Genomic DNA, 25324 nt, shown 5'->3' with positions numbered 1-25324 from the left:
AAAGCAGAAAAGGTACCCTTCTGAAACTTGTCCCTAGCGCCATGTTTGGTTTGTTTTGGTGGGAAGTGCTAACTCCAGCCTCTGTCATTGCAGGTCCAGGGCTTGTCCTAGAAGAGTGCAATATACCCAGACCACTGAAAACCCATCACCTCTAGGTCCTGTCAAACCCAAATGGACTGCACCTGGCCAGGAGATAAAGAGCCCTGAAGAGGAACAATGGCATCCATTGCAGGTGAGGACACAGTGATGAAATAATGGTTTCTCAATTTAATTGGAGTTGAAGCAGGAAAGATTCATATCTTGCTCTCTTGTAAGAGCCCTTAAAGAGCAACATCTTCTGCTTGTGCAGGCTGGAGCACATGGAAAAGAGACTGTGGTTTTAAATGCAAAATTTGGAAAATTTTGAGTTTGGGGCACGCAGTTTGCAACTCTATTAAAGTAAGGCCCTTTCCAAATCAGACACTCAAAACTGAGCTTCAGAAACTGCTGTTTGCTTTTGGAAGTGTTGGCCTTAGTCTCAGCTTTAGCATAAATCCCACGCGGTTTGTTTAGGTTTCTTTGGATTGTGCGTCATTTGCAAATTCCCTGCAAACTCAGCGGATTCATTTAAATTGTTCCTGACTGGTTTCTGAGAGGGCTTTGGGGTCATTTAGTTTTCCTGAATCGACAGATCAGACTGTTTCTCCATAAGGCCTGATGAGTTTCTACTATTGTTAGCATGCTACAATATACATATAACCATGATACTGTGGTATCATATACGTGCAATGTGGTATCATATACCATACCATACCATGCCATCGCATTGTATGATAATATCAGGCATTTTTTTGAACGCAAAGGAGCACAGTGTCTCTGTCCTCTGGCCTGTTAACTATGCAGGTCAAAAACCTGTTCTGTAACACTTTCTCAACTATCTCACATTAAGTGGCTGTAAATTAAAAATAACTTTACCTAAGTACTATTTATATGTCATAAATAAGTCTTCAAACTTGTTAAATCATACACTTTTTTGTTACAAAGTAACAGCATTTATGTTCTATTAATAACTCACATAGGACTTTATTTAAAAAACAGGACTTTATTTAAAAAACACTCTAAACCCCAGTCCAACAGGACACAATTTTTATCTTTGTCATATTCACAACATTTGCCAGAGGTAGTCTGCTCTTTTTGAAGTATAAAAATGAAGCACCAAAATGGAAACATCAAGGAAAAAGTATAAAACCCCCTCACAAAATATAATGACAGATTTGGTCAGATGTTTATTGAATAACGGGGAATCCTATACAGAAGTTTGGAAAGAATGTCAGGGCCCAGGGTAGTATAAGAAATACACAATTTCCCCTCAAAATCGCCTATTTTAAGGAGATTCAGAGGGAAGCGAGCCTATCTCTATATTTTTAATATATTTTTAATAGGTGACCAACAAACATCAGAAACATGAGAAGAATACACAACCAGCCCAGTTAAGGAGTTCTCTGACGGAATAACCAATTTCCCTACAAGTGATGCTCTGTTCTCTTTGACCTCATTCTCACCATTGTCTTCTCTAACCTTCCACAGCAAAAGCTCTCACTATTTCCATGGACTTCTTGTTCTAGGGAGGCAAGTTTCATTATCACTAATTTTACAAGACAGGGATAAAATCTTTATATTCCAAGAAGATATGGTTATATCCATTTTAACAAAAGAATCATTATGATCAATAATGTCTTTTTAACAGCATTTCATTAAAAACATCCAATCATTTCAGTACACCCCAGGATGTGTACTGATTTTACTTTTTTCCCATTAAACACAAATCCATAATATTATCCAACTCGTTATATTCTGCCAGCAGGCATTATGCGATTATGCGTCTGTCTTAATTAGCAGGGAAATGTGCAGTAAGGCAGAGTTAAGATAATTTTCAAAATTTAAATTTAAAATTCTCACTCTGTGAACTCAGGAGGTAGTTATTGTGGCCTTCAAATTGCTTTATTAGATCAAGAGAGGGCAAACCAGTCAGCAATTACGCACATCTGCCAAGCTGCTTTCTCTCCAGCAGAGGTCAGCTGTACACGGACACACAGCAAGCATGCTGTCATCTGAAGAGGAATCCGAGATTAAGAGGAATTTTGGGGATCACTACAATCCACGGATTGTGTGGAAAAAAAGGCTATCGCTAAAATTACAAAAATTCAATGTCTGCCTGTCTCCCCTCTTCTATCTTACAAGCATGCACGTAAAATTTAGAGGTTTCTGTGGACATTAATAAGTGCAACATGTGGTTGATTACTAGACTTGAAAAGTTCAAGGGAAAACAATTGGAAAAGTTCAAGGGAAAACAATTTGACGTAATTCCGTTTTGAAGTTACTTTATATAGAGTTGTTCACATGTAAGTTATTAATGAAGACTGGCATAACTTGCTGAGACAAACCAATAGCCATTGATGATGCAACACGAGACAAATAATTAGTAGTGCATCGCATTTCCCTGCCTTAGGCACCAGCAACTCCTGCTTCACAAAGGGCGGTAAAAAAATAAGCAAAATCTCTTGGAGGTTTGTGCAACAGTAAGATTGAAAACGAATTTCAAAGCAGACATTTCTAAGGCTTAATGGAAATGGCAGCACTTTTTAGACACTTTGCATGATAGGCTTCACCTTCGCTCTGCAAATAACAGAGGATGTTACAAAATGCCTTCCAGCTTTTCACAGGCAATGATTTAAACAAAAGATCAAAAGGCAGAATAAAAAATGAAAGCAGGCCTTAGAAAAAGTGTAGAATATCACTTCTGAAGTCATGTTTATTGTTATGGCAGTAAAGTCACTATAAGGCACTATTCCACATGGCTTTAGAAATCTTTTCGTCACAAATGAACTACCTAGTCTTGGAAGAAATCTATGGGTGGTTACTTGGATATGAAAAAGCAGAAGGTATTGGAGAGCTTTTCTCACTGTTTGCTAAAAACAGATCTCCAGGCAGATCACTGAGTTGAAGTTTCTGCAAGCCTGAATATCCACAAGAGTACAAATGAAGAGCTTAAACATATCTGGTACAGCCACCAATAATTCCTCTGACAATGGATTTGCTATTGGTAGACCTCCAGTTCCAAGATCTTTGCACAAACACATGTACAAAGCTAAAAACACATGTATCTTAAAAAGGACAAATTATTTCTCAGAAGGAAACGGCAAAAATAAGAGATGTGGTATACAACTAAAAGGTAAAGGGAGATCTGTGGCAGATGGGCGAGTTCCATGTTGTTTTGGATTTGGGTTACTTTTCAAATATATTGCAACTCTGTGCTCTTAGAAACCATTATTTTAGTGACAGACTTTTTTCTAAGCCTCTTTTTGTGCTTTGTTCCTCACTTTCCTGCAACATTGTCGCCAAAGGGATTAGTTAGAAGGTCAGGAAATAATGGTTTCAACAAAGTTCTATGGGACAATGGGTAAGTGAGGGACTTAGAAGATATGAGGTACTGGTTTCAGGATTTGCAAATCAGCCCTGTTGCAGTTTCTCACACGATACCTGGAGTGTCCAGGGAAGGAGTAGCAAGGCTGCAGTAGTGTCCTTTATTTTTACTGCTATTCAGACAACAGAAAAGGAAATGAAGGGGGGGCCAAGAACACACTGGCACTTGCAAGAGAGGAAAATGTGTCTGTGCTCAAACAGCAGCATTTGACACATCCATTTGGATCTAGTGGTTTTGTGGTTTGGTTTTTGGTTGGTGTTTTGTTTGGGTTTTTTTTTTTTTTTTTTTTTTTCAGAAAGCCTCAGCTCCATCCCTGCTGTTCATACAACTAGCCCTCTGTAGCCCTGACTTGTCTCATCTGACAGGTTCACTTCACCTTGAAAGCTCTCCCAGTTTTTTTGGCCTGTGGAGATACAAAGCTGAAGAAAGGATAATGTACGGCTTGTTACCCCGTAGAGGAACCCTAGTCCGGGTCAAGAGAAAGAGGGATGGCAGCATGCCCTTCTTTCCATCCTACTTTCATAAAACAAAAAAGCTAGCTGTATTCCCACTGTTAACTATACATCGTGATTGATGTACACTCTATATTTGCTATTTATATGAGACTATAAATTCTTCAGTCAATCTACCTATACCGTAGTTAGTAGATTAATGTGTCAGCTGTGATTGAAAAAGCTTGGTGAATGGTAGTATAAATGTTAAGTGATAATAATAAGCACAACTAAAATAGCAATTAGCTGGAAGTTAGAGCTCCATTTCTACAAACTGATCAGTTAAACTTTAGCAGAGCGACACTAAGCACTGTAACGGTGGATTCAACCCGGTTCTTAAGGTAGAATTCATCCTAAGGAACCCTAGTCTTTCCATAACAGACAACCGTCGCTCTCCAAAAAACTGTCTTTTTTTGTGTTGTCCTAAAACTCAACAGTACTGTACATCTGAAATAAGAATCATGAATATGACTCCACATTTGAGACTCTGCCCGTTAAAACTCATCATTACCCAGGCTTCTGGTTCTGCGCTTGTAACCAAGGTATGGAAATGGCATGCAAGAAAGAAAGCTGCCTTTGTTACCGCCTTTGTACAAAGCAGGTGCTTGCTGCACAATGCAACCGGTTCCTTTTATTTTAAAAGGTTCCGTGTACTGGGAAGGGTTTGGAAACAGCAGCAAAGCAGACACCTTGGGAAGGAATGGAGAGGTTCCGGGAGATACTTCCCCCAAGCTTCCTGGCGATGGTCGTGCAGACTCAGCGGCCTGTAGAGGATTTCAGGCTTGAATGGTTTTACTGTGCTTTGCTGCTGTGCCTATGTCCTGAATTACTGAGGAAGCTGCAAAAGGAGAGTGCCAGATCTTGTATGGTAGGGCCTGGAAGAGAAACGGGCTTGGGGCAGGACTGGGTGAGTGGCTTAGGGGACATACACTGAAATACTCTCTTAAAAACCAAACTAAATAGGTGTCTCCATTCAGCTCTCTCTCAAGTTCCTGAAAACTCAAGAACTTTGGTGAAGGGAGCAAAAGAAATGGCTGAGTTTACAGAAGTACTGGCAACACTCAGAGGTCTTTACAATTATTGGGTCCTTTTTACAAAATGCTGTCTCATTTCCCAATGCCACCTTTGGTTTGAAATCCAGTCTTTCATGCTTGATTAAAAGCAACCTTTCTCTAGAGGAACCTCAAGATCTCCCAAGTATTAACTTGAAGCTTATCTTTACCAGTCAGAGTTGAAATCAGCAGTACATACAAGGTGTTCCATGAATTTAATACATCATGGAGATGTATTAAACTGTATGAAACTGGCTAAGTGCTACTTTTGACAACAAATCGAAATTTATGGCAAATTATTAATATGACTGAAAGAAGTAGAAATGCATTCTGGAGAGAAGATCCTGAAAGAAAGTGTTTCTTTAAAATGTCTCTTTGAAATGTCCCTTATTTTTCATATTTAGTTGTGCCCAAGACAGTAATCTTTGCTGACTTCTCCATTATGCCTTAACCACGCACTGGATGAAATAATTGGTGTAAAATAATAGGAAATTGTGACCCTAATGTCCCATCTACAGAGACAACAATAATAGATACTAATTTTAGTAGTGATCTGAATCTCTTTAGAAGCATCTATCAATATGTTGGTGCAAACAAAAGTTTCCCAGCAGTGTCCTAGCTCTGAGTTTATGCTGTTGTCTTAGGAAACCACTTACCCGGGGCCTGGGACATCCAGCCCTGACCGTGGCTCCCATTCTTTAACCATGCTCTCCTCATGCATACCCATCGCTTGTTGACAAATGGGCCTCTATTTTTTAGCTCTTTCTCTCTCATTTTTCCTGATTCGAAGTCTCCAGATGAGGATAAGCAGCTATGCTTGCCTGGAGGCCTGGATGACAGTCACAGAAGGAAGATGAAAGCAGCAGCTGAGAAATATAACAGCTTAATCTTCTTAAAAGGGGACAGCTGATAAAACAGTTCTGGGGTGGGGCTTGTTCCACTGCTTTCAATTGCTGCTTGGTTAAAGGCGTAATAATGATTATTTCAACATTGCTTCTAATTCCACATAGCTGTCAGTGTCTAGAGTTGTAGATGGGTATGTTTTTTCTCATTGAAATTTAAAAACAAATAGTGGGGGAGTTGGGGAAAATTACTACCGAATGCAATGAGCTTTCAGACACAGCAACCATCTTAGTAAGGAAGCCTAAGGGAAAAGATGTGGCAGCACAGACTGTTCCACTGAGACAATGCAAATAAAAATTCAGCAGACAAGTGGCCTTCATACCCAGGCTTTTGGAAAATCAAATCACTTATGCATTTCAGTCCAGAGTTAGGAGGCTTCCTCCATGTAGCCGAAATGAATAGCACGACGAATGGGGCTGTCTGTCCTCCCTTCATGCCTGAACAGAGCGCTGCATGTCTGTGGCATAAAGAAGGTAAGATGGTTTGGGATCCCTTCACTCCCAGGACACCGAGATTATGACTTGGGACTGAAAGTAGGCAGGCATCTAGTGCCATCTTAGACATTGTGGTACATGGAAATGATTCATCTTGACTACTTCCCCACAATTCTATAACACACCCATCTCCTGCATTGAGATGTCTGTGCTTGGTAGGCAGCTCAATTCAGACATTTTTGCTTTGAGGGATGCCTGTGTCACTCTCACATACATACAACTGACACATCTCCTCTCATCCATCCCCCACGATGAAGGCATTTCATGCCCAACGCCATTCTCAAGGTCGACCCGCCTGCTGTCTTCAGGCATGACAAAACTATGTCTGCACCAAAAAGGCATCTCTAGAATGAGATGCTTGGGGCAAGAATGAATCTTGTCCATTCGTATAAAAGCTCCTGCCCCACTCTGCTTAGCCTAGAAGTTAGTGAAGACTGCAAAAGAGATGAAGACAACAGGCTCATTTAGGAAATTGTACATTAGATGGGTATAAAGCCAGCATCTATTAGAGTGAATAGGGATTAGGGAGAGTTAAGGCCTGGGATGAACTTAGGTCCAGACGGGGTCAGAACAAGCAGCTCCACAAGATAAAGGTGAGGATCCAAGAGCAATAGTGCTAAGGAGTGAGGAGGGTCTGAAACGGATCGCTGCGCCTCCCTTGTCTCCTAGGACTGTGGTGGAGGAACCCACTCCTAAGCCATTTGGGGAAGGAGGATCTGGCAGGAGCTGCAGAGAGTGAGGTGGTGGTCACTCCAGGGGTAGTTCTCTGTGAATAAATGACAACAGTCATGGCACAATCATTCCCTGAGCAGTGAAGGAGAGGTGGTGATTGTCAAATGTGATCCTGCTGTGATGTCAAGTTTAGGCATTCCTCTAGCACAGCCCAGATGATGTTGAGCCAGTAATGGAAAGAGGAAAGGAGCCATGTCTGTGTCTCCACCCAAGCAAAAGGAGAAATCTGTCTGAAATTCATGGCCCTAAGCAGTGGCAACTTGTTTTACCTGTGGAAATGTGATCATCAATTACAGCAGGGGCTCACTTGAGTGGTGGCTTTCCTTCTCCACACCGGCTTGACAGAGTTCATTATTAGGAAGGTGCTGGAATATTAATTGACAGTGGGAAATATATGCATGACTGTTGCAATAGTGCTCTGCAGTGCCAAAGTGCCTCAGCACATCTTAATATGCAATAGTTGCTGGCCTCTGTTTTTTGGAGCACACTGGACATCTTCAGAAGACAGCCCAAAACCTGAGATGCTGATTGAGAAGATAAGACCAAGGTGATCTTTGAAGAAGAGTTCTCTCTGCTGGAAAGCTGCTTGCTGGGAGGGATGGGCTACAGTGCAGACTGGGGAGCGGACCATTAGGGAGGTGGAGGTCTGTGTATGTAAGTCTGTGTTACCTCTTGGACTGTTGAAAGTGGCCATATTCTCTGACGGCCAAATCATGTAAATGCCTGTCCCTAGACCATATTCTCACGTAGCTTGTGAGACATTCGGCAATGGTGTATACAGTCTGGTCAGCAGAGAAGTACTGTGCTTTTTATGCGTTGGCTTGGTGACGTCTGAGTGATGAAAGACCAGTAGTAAGGTGTCATTAGTAGACACTTTGTGTCTGCATTGCTAACTTACCGCTGGCCATGCTGGAGGCAACCAGTTGTATTAAATTCTTTGTTTCTTGCCCTGTGAAGCCAGTCCTTAATTGCTGCAATGCAATCACATCCCAGACACCTGTCTGTAATGCAGGCAGCTGCGGAGTGGAGCACCAGTTATGTGCCATAGTAGGAAACACATGGACCCATGTTCCCTGTGAGACCATGTGAGCACAGTGTAGAGAATGTGACAGTTCCCAAACTGTCTGTCTGTTCATGATGCCCAATGTGGAGGAGGAAAAGGAGTTCTTGCTAGAGTTAAAGGGTTGTTTCCTTGTGGAGGAGGCAAAAGCCATGCTTTGGAGCAGCTAAGACAAGCACTCATTTCATGTGCGTAGACTATTTGACCTGCTTACAGCAGGGCTATTTGGCATCATCCACCGGGGCTGATGCAGAGCTGCCGTGGGTCTAATTGGCTGTATGGTGCCAGGAGCCTGGGGAAAGCAGGGAAGAGGGGGCCTCTTAACCCAAACTGAGGATCAAATTTTTTGCCCATGAAATTTTGTGTGTCAGCAGAGAAAACTGTGAGTGTTGTCTTGTCTTGGCTACAGTACTTGCCCAAGGTGCTGCTGTGCCTCACTGCAAGCCCACCCTACCCCAGCCTTTCCTGAGATAAGGTGTTTGTTTTTGTCACTCCTGTAAGCGGCAGAAGACAGTGATGTGGCTGAGGTGTGGGAATGCACGTGAGGCTGGAGATCTGCTGTCCCTAACTGTGCTGCTGCCCTCCATCCCCCCTGCGATGCTGGCATTTCCTGGACCTTGTGTCACATGGGGGTCTCATCTGCCAGGGACAAGCACGGGCTCCCAAGACCTTTTTGCATGGGGAGACCTGGGGTATGTGGGGGCAGAGGGTGAAGGGTCTCTCACCGGCTGCCTTGGCAAACAGCTCGGGGATGCTGGAGCACTGCATGGCTCCACCTGCAGCCTCCTCTTTCCTCTTGGCTTTCCTCTGAATGAACAAGGGAGCAAGATACCTGCTGCATGACTGAAGGCAGGCCTCGGCTTTGGGAGATGCCTGTAGCCTAAATGTGGATGACATCTTTTAGTCAGATGAGCTACACATCAACTATACCCATCCGTTGTAAAATACCGTGTAAATGCACATTGTGAGGGATTCACTTTAGCCACAGCCACAGCTCCAGCGTAGTCGTAGCTAACGGAAAGGTAGAGGCTTTACCGCTGCCTTGGGACCGTGTATTTCACAGGGCAGCCATGATGTGCCACCAGTTCATAACTCAACAACCATTTCTATGTCAGTGACTAGTGTGGCTGCTTCTTCCTTGGGCAGCACCTGCTGTGCGGTGTTTTCTATAACACCTTCTTTTACATAATTGCCTGTCCATGCGCCTGCAGTCTGTATGTGCTTCCTGGATCTTGCCTGTTGTCTCACGACTTCCTAGCAGTGCAGCTGGCATGTCTGGCACGTATTGTTAATGCCTCTCCAAAAGCATCCAGGAGTAGTAACTCATTAGCAGGAATTAGTTTTTGGAAATTAACTGCCAGGCTTTGCAGTACAGTACAGATGCAGCAACTTTTATTAATGTCCTATTAATGCAACTATACCAATGCAAAATGATTATAACATGGGATTATGCTAAAAGCCTTGTAAGCAGTTTAGGAGTAAAAAGTTTACAAAGGTTCTGTAATTGTCCCCTAAACAACCATTACACATCCAAGAGTTCTTGTGCCAGGCTCACACAGGAAAAAAAAAAGCAGATCGTAAAAGATCTGGAAGGGCACTGCTGATGTTACACTCTAACTATATGATTTTGAGGAGGGAGTTTTGTATTTGTAACCCTAATCAGAGTAGGTTGATTTATAAAGGTATACTGCTTTCCCCTCCATCACCTAAATAAAACGTTTCTGGTATTACCATAAAGCAGATACAGAGTTAATAGAAAAGTAAGTATCTGTGAAAAATGTCAAACTGTGCAAGAGAAACCATTACCTATATGTCACACTCCACACTAGGCAGATGAATCTATCCCCATCTCAGCATGGGCCTCTTACCATGACTACGATGAAAATAAAAATACTTTTGTGTATGTGTCTAGACAATATACTACATGTCTCTCCAGTAAATATAAATAACTTTTAGGGGCATGACCAGATGCTTTGCTTTCCACTGGTTCATCTCATGTATGTGCTTTTTTTTTTTTTAATGATTATCCTAAAGAAATTATTTCACCGCACATTGTATCATTAGCCATCACACTTTTCAGAAAGGTATCATGGGTAGATGAGAGCGTATGGGTATATTCCAGGGTAGAGCATATGCATGATATAACAGAGTGACTGGAACAGCCACCATCTATTTTTCCCCTTTTTTTCCATTTAAATCCTTGTTTAAGCACTACATTTTGTCTAATTTAGGAGATAAGAAAAACAGCCCTAAATAACTTATTACAGAAAAACTACTTCTATTTCCTTTCTCACCTCTGCACTTTGAATTTGTTCAAATATTGGTGTTTTGATGTGTTTGATACACTGCTAGTAAAATACAGTTATTCAGTATTCTTGATCCTCCTATTTATTCGGGCTTCCCATTACATATAAGAACTTTCATTAAAATTCTTGACATTGATTGATGCTTGATCTTCCATTAGTACAAAGGGGTTTTAACAGATAGAAAATAAAAATAAAACACCTCATAGAAGTGTGAGAATCATAATAAAGCTAATACCATAGACTTAATTACCGCTATACAGTGGCCTATTGCCACTAGGTGGCAGGGCAACGATTCACTCCATCAGGGCAACAGGTTAGCCGACTTAATTCCTACGCACGTCCTCTAAGGATTTAGTGATAATATTGTCTACTCTCTTACACTTCTCAATTAAAGGCTTTAAAATTGTAGTAGAATTGATCTTCTCTTTGATGAGGTCACTTTTTTGAAAACTCTGTACGCTGGTGCACTTAGCTCTGCCTCCAGTAATCATAGTGAGGGAGTCGCAAAGAGAAATTAGAGGCAAAGTATAAAGAAAGTATAAAGATGAGGGGACACCAGTGGATATTGTCCATCTGGACTTCCGTAAGGCCTTCGACACTGTCTCCCATAAGATCCCCATATCGAACCTGATGAAGTACGGCCTGGATGAGCAGACAGTAAGGTATAAGGAAAACTGGCTGAACAGCTGGGCCCAGAGCATAGAAATATGTGGCCCGAAGTCTAGTTGGAGACCAAGAACTGACTGTGTACCCCAGGGGTCAATGCTGGGTCTAATCCTATTCAGCATCTTCATTAATGATCTGGATGAGGGGCAGAGTGTAAGCTCAGCAAGTCTGCAGATGACACGACTCTAGGAGTGGCTGATATGCCAGACGGTTGTGCTGCCATACAGAGGGACCTTGACAGCCTGGAGAAATGGGCGGACATGAACCTTATGAAGCTCAACAAGGAGAACTGCAAAGTGCTGCACGTGGGGAGGAACAACTCCATGCACCAGTACATGCTGGGAGCTGCCTGGCTGGAAAGCACCTTGGCAGAAGATCTGGGGTTCCACTGGACATCAAGTTGAACATGAGCCAGCAATGTGCCTTTGCAACAAGGAAGGCTAATGGTATCCTGGGCTGCATTTGAAGGACAGATCAAGGGAGGTGATCCTTCCCCTCAGCACCCTTCAGGCCACACCTGGAACTGTGACCAGTTCTGGGCTCCTCAGTACAAAAGAGACATGCACACACTGGAGAGAGTCCGGCAAAGATTTCATGTCACTGATCACCACCGTCTGGGCCCAGCCATTCAGCCAGTTTTCAGCTCACCTCACTGTCTGCTCATCCAGCATCTACAGCAAGAGCTTGTCCATGAGGATCTTATTGGACACAATGCCAAATGCCTTACTGAAGTCCAAGTAGACAATATCCAACTGCTCTTGCCTTATCTGCCAGGCCAGTCATTTCATTGCAGAAGTTTATCACGTTGGTCAGGCATGACTTCCTTTTGGTGAAGCCGTGCTGACTACTCCTGGTGATTTTCTTGTTGTTCATGTGCCTGGAAATGGTTTCCAGGATCATCTGCTCTGTCACTTTCCCAGGGATGAATGTGAGGCTGGCCAGCCTGTAATTCCCTGGGTTCTCCTTCTTGCCCTTCTTGAAAATAGGAGTGACATTCGCTTTTCTGCAGTCTTTGGGGACTTCTCCCAGTCACCACGATCAATCAAAGATTATCAAGAGTGGCCTTGCAATGACATCTGCCAGCTCCTTCAGCACTAATGAGTGCATCCTCTCAGGGCCCATGGGCTTATGTATGTCCAGTTTGCCTAAGTATTATCTGACCTGATAGTCTTCCAGTAAGGGTTACATCTTCCTTGCTCCAGCTTTTCCCTCTAGTCTCTCAGACTTGGCATTCCTGCAGGCAGGTCTTGCTAGTAAAGACTGAGGCAAAAAAATCATTCAGTGCCTCAGCCGTTTCCATGTCCCGTGTAACCAGATCCTTTGTCTCATTGAATAATAGATCCACATTTTCCCTATATCTTCCTTTTGTTCTATGTACTTATACAAGCCCTTCTTGTTGTCTTTGACATCCCTGGCCAGTTTCAATTCCATTTGGGCTATAGGTTTCCTACCTTCACCTCTGGATGCTCGGACAATCACAGAATCACAGAATTTTCAGAGTTGGAAGGGACCTCTAGAGATCATCTAGTCCAACTCCCCTGCTAAAGCAGGATTGGCCAGCGCACGTTACTCAGGACTGCATCCAGGCGGGTCTTGAAAATCTCCAGAGAAGGGGACTCCACAACCTCCCTGGGCAGCCTGTCCCAGTGCTCTCTCACCCTCACCGTAAAGAATTTTTTCCGTGTATTTGAATGGAACTTCCTGTGTTCTAACTTGTGCCCATTACCCCTCGTCCTGTTACTTGGAACCATTGAAAAGAGCCTGGCTCCATCCTCCTTCAACCCACCGTTTAGATACTTGTATGCCATAATAAGGTCTCCCCTCGGCCTTCTCTTCTCCAGGCTAAAGAGTCCCAGCTCTCTCAGCCTTTCCTCATAAGGGAGATGCTCCAAGCCCTTAATCATCTTAGTTGCCCTTCGCTGGACTCGCTCCAGCAGTTCCCTGTCCCTCTTGAACTGGGAGCCCAAAACTGGACACAGTATTCCAGTTGTGGCCTCACCAGTGCAGAGTAGAGGGGGAGAATGACCTCCCTCGACCTACTGGCCACACTCTTCCCTATGCAGCCCAGGATTCCATTGGCCTTTTTGGCAACAAGGGCACATTGCTGGGCCATGGATAATTTACTGTCTACCACGACCCCCAGATCCTTCTCCTCCGAGCTACTTCCCAGCAGGTCCGCCCCTAACCTGTACTGGTGCCTAGCATTCTTCCTCCCCAGGTGCAGGACCTTGCACTTGCTTTTGTTGAACCTCATTAGGTTCTTCTCTGCCCAGCTCTCCAGCCTGTCCAGGTCACGCTGGATGGCAGCACGGCCCTCTGGGGTGTCAGCCACCCCACCCAGTTTGGTATCATCAGCGAACTTGCTGAGGATACACTCTGTCCCCTCATCCAGGTCATTAATGAATATATTAAACAAAATTGGACCAAGTATTGACCCCTGGGGGACACCACTGGTTACAGGCCTCCAACTAGACTGTGCCGCTGATCACGACCCTCTGAGTTCTGTCCTGCAGCCAACTCTCAATCCACCTCACTGTCACCTCATCTAGCCCACACTTCCTCAGCTTCCTAATGAGGATGTCATGGGAGACAGTGTCAAAAGCCTTGCTAAAGTCAAGGTAGATGACGTCCACGACTCTCCCCTCATCCAGCCAACCAGTTATAACATCATAGAAAGCTATCATCAGATCGGTCAAGCACGATCTACCCTTGGTAAATCCATGTTGACCACTTCCAATAACTTCCTGTTCCTCAATGTGTTTGGAGATGATGTCCAGAATGAGTCGCTCCATTACCTCCCCAGGGACAGAGGTGAGACTAACTGGTCTGTAGTTCCCTGGGACCTCCTTCTTGCCTTTTTTGAAGATCGGAGTGATGTCAGCCTACAATGTTTCTGTATTCCTCCCAGGTTACCCATCCTTGCTTCCATCCTCTGTAGGCTTCCTTTTTGTGTTTGAGTTTGGCCAGGAACTCCTTGTTCATCCACATGGCCCTCCTGGCATTTTTGCCTGACTTCTTATTCATTGGGATGGAACACTCTTGAGCTTGCAGGATGTAATCCTTGAATATTAACCAACTTTCTTGGCCCTCCTCCCCCCCCTCCTTTTCCTCTGGGGACTTATCCTACAGGACTTCCAAGCAAACCGTGGAGAGGCCAAAGTCTGCTCTCCTGAAGTCCAGGGTTGTGAACTTGCGTTTCACCTTCCTCCCTACCCTTGGGATCCTGAATTCCACCATCTCATGGTGACTGCAGCCAAGGCTGCCTTTGATCTTCACATCCCCAATGAGCCTCTTGTTGGTGAGTATGAGATTCAGCAGAGCACCTCTTCTCGTTGGTTCCTCTATCACTTGGAGTAGGGAGATATCACCAATGCACTCCAGGAACCTCCTGGCTTGCTTATGTCCTGCTGTGTTGTTATCATTATTATTTTGCAGATATTGCTATCTAAATTTGTGCTGTATAGTGAACCTGTTAGGCAATGTGTTTTATGCTGTTGACATCAACTGACTTCAGTGGGTTTGGCAGTCCTTTGTGCAGGATCCACAGAACTACTCCAGATTCCTTTTGCCAAGTCACCCGAGGGTCATCTCTTTGTGCGTGGGGACTGGTCTTGGGACTTAGGACTGGACCCTTTCTACTATATTTTTAATCTTACGCGTGCTGTAGGTAAGATCCTGTTTGATTTTAAGCCATCACTGCCACCATCAGAAACATGGGCTGGCCCGCGACTAGTAAGAAAAACAGTGGACAAAATGTTCAGGAAAAAGAAAGATTCCTTTTCTAGAATTTGCAATAAAGCCACCTCCGAAGTAATTACAGACTTTCCACATCCTGTAGGGCTGCCTGTTGGTCATATATAATAATGCTATGATAGACCGGATTTTGTATATCTAGTGACACAGTGCAGGAATGTAAAAAGCAGAAATAAGGGACTGTTGGAGCAGCATGAAGACTTTTCTTGAAAATTTGTTCTTTCTACTCAGAAATGTGCAATTAAACTTCAAAGAAGCTTTAAAAACATTTTTATTGAACACCAAAAGACATTCAAATGACCAAATATAAGCACTGAAAACAAATAAAAATAAAAACCAGAAATCAGAGTCTTGAGTATGACTGAAAGCACGCAGGCAAAAAAAAAGGATCAGCATTATAAGAAGAAAACATTTCAAGATCTCAGCAAGCAACAGTCTCGAGCTCAGACAGTTCCACACAGGCATATCTAACCCAGCCTGGGTTAACTGTCAGGACATCCTGCTGGTGTGGGATATCTTGAAGAACATGAGCCAGAGTTCATCCACTGTAATAATGTTTACTGTTCATTTCATTTTTGCTCTCCAGACAAAATAACACTGCTTTTACAAAATTGTGCTTCTTCTCCATAAATTAGAATACAATTAACTTAGGGAGTTTGCTAAATTCCAAGTTTTCTCTCTGGTTATTTACCAAGAATGACTACAACAAAAATTTCTTTTAACAGCCACATAAATCATGTTTGTGGAGTGCGCACCAAGGTTTTCCACACGTCAGGAGTAAACTCTAGTTAGTAGAAACTTAGTTTTTCTGGGCCACAAAGAACGAGCCTTTATGTTTTGCAGCCGTGTCTCTAGCAGATATTTTCACTATGCCGAAGACTGGGGTTACAGTATGGTCTGGTTGCTCAGCATAAGTCTAGAAGTCAACTTTCTGAAAGACAGATTAGTTGCTCATTTAAAACGGTTTAAGTTGCACTCCCAGAAATTCGGGCACATAGAAGGTGTTTTTTCAGTTCTAAAACCATTTCCTTCCATTTTTGCACAAGCAGTGTACACAGACGTTTAGTGGCAATACCATCCCCTATTAATTTCTTAGCTGGTATTGATTTAAGCAAGGGGATAGACTTTCAGTTAGTGTGAACTGGCATGATTTGGAAATTTGACATGGAAAACATAGAATAATTTCAGAAGAATAATCTTGAACTCCTATGGAAGCTTTCATTTTCCCCCAAAATATTACAGAATTTGTCTGTGTTGAAAGAGAAAACAAGTATAGCTTGACCAGAGGCCTAGATTAGATCTGACAACGGCTTGTTTTGAATCCTAAATACCTAATCTATTTCTGTACACATATATCATATTTTCCCTTACCATCTCTTCTCAGAGCCAAAAGAGAAATCACGCTGCATGTGGACACTTGGTCACGTGTAGGCACGCCAAACTCTCAGACAAATGCAGATGAATCAGGAACTCCTTCTTCCCAAGCTGTGAAAAGGTTTATGTGTTACGGAAACGTTGACACTTTGTGAATGAGAAAAACAGTGTGCCCTTAACCAATTGAGACATAAGGAGGGGGAGAGGTCCATAGAATAGTAAATAAGATTTCTCATTTTATTGTGTTCTGTTGCAAGTTGATATTTAAATACTGTCTCCCAGAGTAAAATCGGAATGCCATGTTGTTGTGTTGCTGTCTAGTTTTCACAAATAGGCTATTTCTAAAGGATCAACACCTACAACTGTCATGCTTCTGACAGAAACTAATCTGTCTGAGCTATGTTTATACCTCTTTCATACCTTTCTTAAACTAAATAATTTCCATTTATGTGAGCTAGTAGCTTTGGGTTTATGTCATGCAGCAGATATAATCCAGGCTCTAGTTATGTCTAGACTTAGTTCAAATGCTCACAGCCTGTTTGCTTGGAAACTAGATGATAACAATATACTACCTTGCTCATTGTCCTACCCCCATTGTATCTTTAGTGCAGAATTGCACTGAAGTTCCTTGCAGAACTAGGGTCAGTTCTCACCAGTATTCTGTCAAGGAAAAGAAGTAAAGAAGTTATGTGAGTTTAATACTTAGGGAAAATTGATATCCTCAAAAATCTTACTGTTCACAGAATGGGCAGTGGTACATCTTTACCTAGTAGCAGAACAGAACCTGAACTGGAGAAACCATACTGTTACATCAAAGGTTGCTCATAAACCACAGTAGCTCAAACATTACAGCTTTGGTTTTGACATTATTCTTCTAGGTGCTGCATGTTATGTTACATGATATGATATTCATATAATGGAGCCTATCAATTTGTTTTGTAAAAATTATCAGAAATGTAATCTTTACCCAGGTAGTTCAAATCTGACATAATTTATGCAGATAAGTCACTTCTAGCTAGCCATCTTCCTTTCCCTCCACAAAAACTTTTAATCATAAAGCTTTCCAGATCAGTAGGACGCAGTTTGTTTCCCTGTTCATCAGAATATGACGCACCAGAAAAACCAACAACAAGCAGTACTAAATGCAGAGCTTTTTGGGTTGATTTGCTGGGTTTGCTGGTTTGGAGTCAACTGGTTTGGGGTTTTTGTAGAGGTGAAGTATAGTGAAACATTACTCATTACTCAATAAAACAGAATATGTTTGGGGGAAAAAGGACTAAAACATTAACATTCAGGGAGGAATGTAAACCTTTTCTGTGAAAGTCATGATCAAGCAGGCTGGTAGTCACGGGTATGAAATACTAGTGCTGCTTGGAAACATCAAGCTGGTAAACTAGCCCTTCTATTTGTGCTGCTAGCCAGACAAACAGGGTGCATACGGAGCCTTTTCTTTGCTTCCAAAGCGGGACTACTTTTTTCCATTTCACCGACTGTAACACTACTCTACTAGGCGATGGGAAATTTTCTCTGGGAGTCAGGGTTCAGAAAAGGTCTGGAGCTGTTGGAGAGTGAATGAACATAGGTGGCAGCGCTGCCTCACCCTGGAGGTTATGTTATTGCTCACCCCAAGTAGTATCTATGCAGGCAACCTTTCACACAGATAACGTTTGTTCCAAAACTACAGACAGGGGAGACCATAAAATGTTATTCAACATGACACAACCAAGTATTCTTTGTGGAATGAAGTGAAACGAGTATTATTAAAAAGCATTTTAAAATAAGGTTACATGATATTCTAGAAATATTTTTGCAAGTAAACAGGAAAATGAACAAAAGTAGAATTCACTCCTTTACCCTTGTTTTTTTTTGAACTGCACCTTTCTAGCAATAGAAACAAAAATAAAACAAATTAAGTATGTCTTAAGCTCTGGAAGGTTTTGAATTTAGGATTCATCATATTCAAAAAGACGTTGGTCTTTCTTCAATATACAAAAATGATTGTACCAAGAGTACACTGAGGTCACCCGTATTGTCAACAAGAGTTTAACAGAGAACTTGTTCCCTAGGCATGTTATTTTCAGAGACAATTCCACCATTTTCAGACCAGGTTAGAAGCTTCTTTGTAATAATACTTGTCAAAGTTTCTCTGTAATAATGAACTGGATGATCATTATGAAAGGAAAATATAAGATGGAAAGTATGGACTCAAGTGATCAGTGAAAGTAAGCAGAATAAGCAGGCAACATCTCCAAAAGATACACTGTAGCAGCAGCAACCTCTAGAAGAGCTGATGGAGATGATTAATTCAATGCCAATAACCAAAATTCTCTACTTTGTACTCTAACATTTGTTCTCAGCAATATGACTTTGGTGGCCGCCTGTAATGATGTTACAGCACTGGTGGATAAGGGAAGAGCAACTGACACCATCTGCCTACACTACCGCAAGGCATTTGACACTGTCCTGCACGACATCTTTGTCTCTAAATTGGAGAGATGTGGATTTGACAGATGGACCACTGGGTGGGTAAGGAATTGGCTGCACTCAAAGAGCTGGGGTCACCAGCTCAATGTCCAAGTGGTAAGCGGCATTCCTCAGGGAATTCCTGAGACCAGTGCTGTTTAACATCTTTGTTGGCGACAAGAACAGTAGGATTGAGTGCACCCTCAGCAAGTTTGCTGGCAACACCAAGCTGTGTGGTACGGTTGACACACTGGATGGAAGGGATGCCATCCAGAGGGACCTTGACAGGATTGAGAGGTGGGCCCATGTGAACCTCATGAGGTCCAACAAGGCCAAGTACAAGGTCTTGCACATGGGTCAGGGCAATCTCATGCACAAATACAGGCAGGGTGAAGAATGGATTGACAGCAGCACTGAGGAGAAGGTTGGAGGTGTTGGTTGATGATAAGCTCATCATGACCCAGCAATGTGTGCTCTCAGCCCGGAAAGTCAACCGCATCCTGGGCTGCATCAAAAGAAGCATGGCCAGCAGGTCGAGGGATGTGATTCTGCCCCTCTACTCCACTCTCATGAGACCCCCACCTGGAGTACTGAGTCCAGCTCTGGGGCCTCCAACATAAGAAGGACATGGACCCATTGGAGCGACCCTAGAGGAGGACCACGAAGATGATCAGAGGGCTCAAGCACCTCTCCTATGAAGACAGGCTGAGAGAGTTGGGATTGTTCAGCCTGGAGAAGAGAGGGCTCTGAGGACAGTTTATAGCAGCCTTTCAGTACTTAAAGAGGGCCTACAGGAAAGATAGGGAGGGACTCTTTATCAGTGAGTGTAGTGATAGGATGAGGGGTAACAGTTTTAAACTGAAATAAGGTAGATTTACATTAGATATTAGGAAGAGATTCTTCACTTAAAAGGTGGTGAGGTACTGGAACAAGTTGCCCAGAGAAGTTGTTCATGTCCCATCCCTGGAAGTGTTCAAGGCCAGGTTGGATGGGGTTTTGAGCAACCTGTTCTAGCAGAAGGTGTCCCTGCCCGTGGCAGGGGGATTGGAACTAGATGATCTTTAAGGTCCCTTCCAACTCTAACCATTCTATGATTCTACGAATAGTAAAATTATCTATACGTCCATCGGTCCTTGACATGGAAGTTCTTCCCCTCCCTTCTACCTTGGAATACAAATTGCGATTTAATGAAAGACTTGATCCAAAAAGCTAGGCTATACACTGAGACCACACAACAGGTGTCTGTGCTAACTTTATTCCTAGAAGCATTATGAGATGCCCCTCAGAACAGACCTTGCTGCACTTCATCAATTAAATTTAGATTATGGGCTGCTGGCTCTGAAAAGCTGTATAACAGACCACGGATGTGGGGAGAGAAATGAGTTTTGGAGGAATATGCATGACATGAAACGTGCAATAGATGCACTTTGCAATTATCCCGCCACCCTCCACCAGTCGACATGTCTTTCAGGGCTATAGGATCAGGGTTCTTTCACAGAAGGTTACTCTCCCAGAAGACTCTTTGCTGACTATCATCAGAGCCTTCCCCAAAACAGCCCACTGTATGGATTGATTTTTAGGACTGTAAATTCCCATTAAGATAGTTAGTTTGGTACAGGCCTACAGCAAAAATCATCCTCAAGATGGGTTTTTTTGGCAGTGTCACCCTCAAAAGTCTCAATATATTAAATATATTGTTGAGAGTTTTTGAAGTAAAAAAAAGTTGAAGAAATGGAGATGAAGTGTATGTTGCTTCATACTCAAGCCATCGTAAAAAAGATGCCACCTCACTGATAATTCAGTGAAGGCAGCAATTAGAGAGAGAGGCCTTTTGGCTTCCATAATGGTTGCCATTCATAATCCCATTCTGAATCCAAACCATTGCCTTTAACATACTTAGTGACTAAAGTTTTCACTGAAATCAATCATAAACCACTGTCCTGTATGGATACCAACCCTCTTCTGAACTCTGAATTATATAGGCGGTACAAAACCATTCTGGGTTTCTTTCATTCCCTAAACATAAATCTAAAATAATCCTTAAAGTAAAAATAGTGAAGTGACTAGTGGCCACAAGAAAATACATGACCTGAGTACGTAAATGAAAATGTTGCCAAAGTGCACTATCAGCACCAGACCTGTCCATGTCCATGCAGATCACACAGGACACGACATTATCTAGGTTCTTCCGATTTTCCTTTCATTCTTCCTTTCCCTAACTGTAACTCCACCCTAATTCTAACACCGCTCTCCACTCCAACATAAAGCACAGGATATTGGCTCTGGATGCAGTGTTGAACACTGCCCACAGGCAGTGAGGGTTGGGACTGAGGATTTAGTGTCCACCTGAGACCAACCAGCCTTGCACACTCCTCAGTCCCACCCCAGATTGGGATAATCTGCAAAGCTCCTGACGTAGGGCTTTATACAAAAACATGCCTCCGGTGCCTTCCAAGCCCAGCCCTTACTTCAGCCATGCCTACTATTCTTTCTCCACTGCTGAGCAGAGCTCTCCCACCTCTCAACATCCCCTGTGCCAAATAGTAAGCATCTATGTGCAGTTGACTGAAAAACGACCTCCCTAAAGGATAAGGCATGAGGTCTTCCATTCAGGCAGCCTCCCCTCTTCCCCAAACTATCCCTATTCCCTACCCTATTCAGAGATGCATAGAAGTGTCAAGCCTCAAGCAAAACTCTATGTGTGGTGTTGGCCTCTATGGGCACCAACTCCCACAGAACACAGTGGCCATGGCCCCAACAGCTGACTGAAAATAAGAAGGAGGCTCTCTTCACTGAGATCCTGCATAAAGCAATATCCAGTGTGTTACAGATTTCCACGCAGAGCTTCATCCTACCTTTCTAATATTTTCTTACTACTTGGTACAGGACATCTGGAGAAGAGACAGGTAACACTGCTGTGTCATTCAGCAGTTCCAGAGTTAGGTGTCCCCCACTTCCCTCCTGATCTCAGAGTGCACTTGGATGTTGGTACTCACAGGGGGGAATCCTCAGTTAGTTCATCCTCCTCTCCTGCCCCCTGGTTCCTGGCACCAGATCTCCCTGCTGGTCTCTTCAATTCAGATATCCTGTGCTTCTTTTCTTTGACCTGACCAATGATGGACATGACATCATCACAGCATTTTAAAAACAATGTATTGCTTATTTTAGCCAGAAAGAACAAAGCACACACAGAAAAGGATTTCAAAACAGGAATGTGAATGTCTGTTTTATTTTTCCTTGCTGTCAAGGTGGCCTAGGTCACTGTCTTCCTCAAGTTAGACAGTCATAAGAAAAAAATTTTCAACTCATCGAATTCATCTATGTGTAATGTAGGAAGCTGACCAAAGGCCAAATCTGACTCCAAAATACTTTTCTGAAAGTTTTTTATAATGAATGAAAATTTTAAAATATGAAGCCTAAAACTGACTTCTTCCTTTCAGTGGCATTTTGCCCTCTCCTTACAGCAGTTTGATCCTGTTCCCACCGAAGACTACAGCTGAAGTGGCTGGAAACATTCAACTGAATGCAGCGGACATTGGATTAGGACTTCATTCACAGTCATTCACACACTATCCAGTAACTGGAAATAACACATATACAACTTCCCTCTTGCTGAGAAGTTAACCCATCATTTCAAGGATGTCCCAGTGATCCCCTCTAATATCTCACATTGCAAGGTCTATGCATAATACTTAATGCTAATTGCAGCTGGCAAGAAGATTTCATACCATCCTGCAGAAAATTGTCCACTTTACTTGTACGTGAACTTGTCAGTTGTTATCTGAACTCTGACGAGTACAGAACATTACAGCAAGCTCTTCAGCAATGTAGTAGATAGTGAGCACACCAAGCCTGTCCTTTCCTGTAAACAACCTCTCCTTAACCTATTTTCAGACACACAGCTGTGAGATCCCCTAATACTTTAAAAAGCATTTGAAAGCCTGGGTTGAACACTGCTAGAGACAGCTCCGTTCTCCAGTCATAACACAGAATAAATCTGTTCTGCAAGCACAAAAACTTTCTCTCGGGCCAAATCAAGGCTATGTAGCAAATACACACAGCAGTTGGGATCTGACAGTCCATATACTTCTACTAGAAACGGGAAACACACCCTTTTGACCATCCTGTAAACAGTGTATCAGACATGAAATTAATTTACAAAACATTCAAAAACTAATAACTTTCCTAATGGAAAAAGTTGGAAGAATAAGGCAATCGTGTATGTCAAACACTAGTCACATTGCTCAGTGTACTTCCGGAAAACGTGTTTATTAAAATGAAAAGAGTGGGATAGGACAGGACCGGACAGGGTCCCTTTCCAAAGGGAGCTGTGGAAAAAATGATTCAACTGATGTTATTATGGGGAAATTGTTAGAGGCTATTTACATCAATGAAAGCAATGCTCTTCTGGCTCTGGCCTGGTGCCCCTTCAGCATTTCCCAGCATCTAGCACACCCCGGCAATGTCTGTGTCATGGGACATACCCAATGGCATGCTACAGCATTTTTGGTCCCATATCAAGATGACAAGTGACACTTAAAATGCCACCCTCAGCACGCTGTGGTAATCAGCACGCTGACTCTGTACAACCGTGAGAGATGCTCCTAAGGAAAGTTAAAAGGTCGTCTGCATAGCTAATGCATTTGAAATGTTACCTGCTATATATTAATGTAAAGCCAGGAACTATGATGCTAAAGCGCTAACCATATCCAGCAAGATGATCAATACCAGTACAGATTTGATAATGCTGACAGGAGTTTAGATTACGTTAACACAAACAGCAAACAAAGAGCAGCCAGAAAGATACTCCGAAGTAGGGAAGATAGAAAGGCACAGAGTCCGTATCACAGCACTGAAAAAAGAATCAGGAGAAAAAGCTTTGGATGACCTGCATCTGTACCTTTATCTATTCCTTTGAAATCACAGAATCATAGAATTGTCTAGGTCGGAAGGGACCCTTAAGATCATCTGGTCCAACTATCATAACACTGCCAATACCACCACTAAACCATGTCCCTCAGCACCTCCTCTACTCATCTTTTAAATACCGCCAGGGATGGTGATTCCACCACCTCCCTGGGCAGCCTGTTCCAATGCTTAACAACCCTTTCTGTGAAGAAATTTTTCCTAATATCCAATTTAAACCTCCCCTGGTGTAACTTGAGGCCATCTCCTCCTGTCCCATCGCTTGTTACTTGAGAGAAGAGATCTACCCCCACCTCTCTACAGCCTCCTTTCAGGTAGTTGTAGAGAGCGATAAGGTCTCCCCTGAGCCTCCCTTTCTCCGGAAATGTTGAAATGCATTTCTTTACCATAGAGAGGAAAGTTAATGGAAGAGGGAGTGAATGGATGGAAATAACCTGAAGTGATTTATGTTCAGATGAGGGTGGTGAGTCACGACTCCCTCAAGCAGGAGCATTTTATCTCTAAGATACATAAATAACATGCTTGGAAAACTGCAAGTTGCAGGTTGTAGCCTTGTTTTATTTGGGTGTCCTAACTTTAGCTGAGGTTCAATAGATCCAATTTTTCAATTTCAGACCATTAGAGAGAAGAAGAAAAGGAGGTTGTAATTTTTTTGTCTTGACTACCTCATGATCTTTTCAGCACATAAAGGTCACCTACAGCAGATATCAATAATCACACTCTTTACAGTTTCCTTAAAGTTCATCATTTTAGAGAACCACTTCACAGGTTACTAAACCAAACCAAATTACTGCTCAGCAAGAGTGAATTGGTGCCTTTCCTATATAATTTTATGTGTTCCCTCTGGATCTTCTCTGCTCCAAGACATTCAGGCATTTGGCACAAGATTTGAAACATGAACTGACTGTAAAGGGCTAGAATTATCTGGATGTTTCAAAAGTACAATTTTAGATAGATTTCTCCAGGGATGGTTAAACGGGGTACACACACCCTTCTTATTTGAAAGAGAAAATTCTGGGAGTCAAAATGCTGTAATTTGTCTCTTTGAGTGAATTGGGGTGGAAATTTATCCCACATTTTCAACTGTACAGTTAAATTCAGGATGTTGGTCAGACCTAGCGCCTAATTTTTCAAGGTGATATGGGTTCACAACTCTGACTGAAGTCTCCCAGAGCTGCAGGGTCTCACAGCCTTTATTCAGCAGCCAAAACTGAGTCACACAAAATTACAGAGTGCTTTTCAAAATGCAGTCCACCACTCCTTCAAGTCTTTCTCATGGGAAATGCAGATACCATACCCATTTACTGTATTTCACAAGAAAGCCAAAAGTGTAATGAAGGTTTGGCTAAGATTTGTAAATGGGAAATGTGATGTAAGTATCTTTATTAGTTTGCTTTTACAAAATCTCAAAACAAAAGGTCACTTTCAGTAAAAATCACATCCCAACTAGGATTCTCAGCACTGATTTGAATCCAGCAAGGATTTTACTTTTTAACTTAAATGCTTACAATTTAAAGACTCTGTGTTTCCATATATGAGAGGAGATTAGCATATACGTCATTTGATGTGCATGCTGTCAGACAGCCCAAAACACCCATAGAAACAGGGATATCCTTGTTCACTTCAGTGTGACAACACCCA

General features: G+C 42.6%; 1 protein-coding gene across 1 annotated transcript in view; it reads right to left on the bottom strand.

The window, feature by feature from the left end:
• Nucleotides 1-16400, bottom strand: part of DYNC1I1 (dynein cytoplasmic 1 intermediate chain 1) — a 216369-nt gene extending 199969 nt beyond the window's left edge. Inside the window, exon 1 of the mRNA XM_082479264.1 lies at nt 16292-16400. Coding sequence (XP_082335390.1) covers nt 16292-16329 — 38 coding nt within the window. The 5' untranslated portion in view covers nt 16330-16400. The remainder of the gene's footprint in view (nt 1-16291) is intronic.
• Between the last annotated feature and the right edge of the window lie 8924 nt (nt 16401-25324).

Source organism: Vanellus vanellus, assembly GCF_965231255.1.
Source record: "Vanellus vanellus genome assembly, chromosome: 2".
Classification (NCBI taxonomy): Eukaryota; Metazoa; Chordata; class Aves; order Charadriiformes; family Charadriidae; genus Vanellus; species Vanellus vanellus.
Note: the sequence above shows the minus strand (reverse complement) of the source record. Positions and strands in the feature narration are given on the sequence as shown.